This window comes from Olea europaea, unplaced genomic scaffold, assembly GCF_002742605.1.
Source record: "Olea europaea var. sylvestris unplaced genomic scaffold, O_europaea_v1 scaffold18168, whole genome shotgun sequence".
NCBI classification, from domain to species: Eukaryota; Viridiplantae; Streptophyta; class Magnoliopsida; order Lamiales; family Oleaceae; genus Olea; species Olea europaea.
In genome coordinates, this window is record NW_019235924.1 from 605 (window position 1) to 2,174 (window position 1,570).

A 1,570-nucleotide genomic window follows, 5' to 3' on the forward strand; every position below is an offset into this window, starting at 1 on the left:
TTAATGAGTTTTAAAGGCTTGAAATTCTTGGGGATTGTTATTAAAATGCTCGTTCTGGCGATTCTTCTGAAAAGTAATATAATTTTGCTCTTCAGATTTGAGTGTTGGTTTGTATTGAGGATGGACTTCAAGTTTGAGCTTAACAATCGTGGCTTGTATTAATGCTCTGAATCCCACAATCCAGTATCTGCAGAGACATTTTTTACCTTGCAGTTAGCACGAATGTCCCTCCAGAATATGAAAGGGTCATGCTATGGCATATCTAATCGTTCTTCATTGGGTTGATACGACGAAACTGTTGTCAAATCCTTCTTTAGTTTTTATGCCTTCTAGGTTTAAGGCTTGGTGCTATTCATCTTATTAAATTATGACTTTGTAGTCTTGTGGATACTCTCTTTATTTCTTTTGTTAAACTGGGTTCAAGTATGAACTGGCTGTCATCTAGGTGAGGTTCTGTTGTATGCCGCTGGCTTATTGAAGACTATATCATTGCTTTATCACTTTTTATTCAATGAGGAATGACTGAGCTTCTGATTTGAAATGTGCAGATGACTGCACACCGTGCCTTCCAGTTCTGTAAGCAATACAAACGAACTACAGAGTTTAGGCGGTTGTGTGAAATCATCAGGAACCACCTGGCAAATCTTAACAAGTATAGAGACCAGAGAGACAGGCCAGATCTTACTGCTCCAGAAAGCTTGCAACTGTATCTGGATACCAGATTTGAGCAACTGAAAATTGCCACGGAGCTTGAACTTTGGCAGGTCTTGTTGGTGGCTGTTTTATGTTGACTCTACGTAAATATGGTTTTTGACATAACTTTTGACTTGATATAAAACACATTGTAAGGATTGCTTTCTTGGTTCTTGCAGGAAGCTTTTCGTTCTATTGAGGATATACATGGGTTGATGTGTATCGTTAAGAAAACACCTAAATCCTCCTTGATGGTTGTTTATTATGCCAAGCTATCAGAAATTTTCTGGACGTCATCAAACCATCTTTATCATGCTTATGCATGGCTTAAGCTCTTCTCACTTCAGAAAAGTTTTAATAAGAACTTAAGCCAGAAGGATTTGCAGTTAATAGCATCATCTGTTGTTTTAGCGGCACTATCGGTGCCTCCTTATGATAGGTCATATGATGCATCTCATTTGGAGCTTCAAAATGAGAAAGAGCGAAGTTTGAGGGTAGCCAATCTTATTGCATTTGATGTTGAACCCAAAACCGAGAGCAGAGAAGTGGTAAATTAAGTTTAAATTCAATCTATGGTTCCATTTTATCATTTTAGGCCCTGTTTGAGCTGAATTCTTTCAAAAAATACATTTTTATATAGTGATTTGACATCATTTCAATTACATATTCTTCAATAAAATAATATTACACGTAAATCCAAAAATTTTTCCTCATTTTTTAGCCACACGTTCTCCGTCAATCTACTATTCCAAAATACATACTTTTAAAATAATGTGGCTCAAACACACACTTATTTTATTTTTCATTTGGTAGCTGATGGCTTTTAATCTGTTTCAGCTTTCTCGGACGTCGCTTCTCTCGGACTTGGTAAGTAGGT

The 1,570-nt window shown here is 36.7% G+C and overlaps 1 protein-coding gene across 1 annotated transcript; it reads left to right on the forward strand.

Annotated features, from left to right (window-relative positions):
• Window positions 1-529: 529 nt before the first annotated feature.
• On the forward strand, window positions 530-1,564 carry LOC111378459 (eukaryotic translation initiation factor 3 subunit A-like; the record flags this gene model as incomplete). Its single annotated transcript, XM_023001656.1, has 3 exons — window positions 530-764; window positions 873-1,241; window positions 1,531-1,564. Coding segments are annotated over exons 1-3 (619 nt in total), but the record flags the coding sequence as incomplete, so codon positions are not given.
• Window positions 1,565-1,570: the final 6 nt, after the last annotated feature.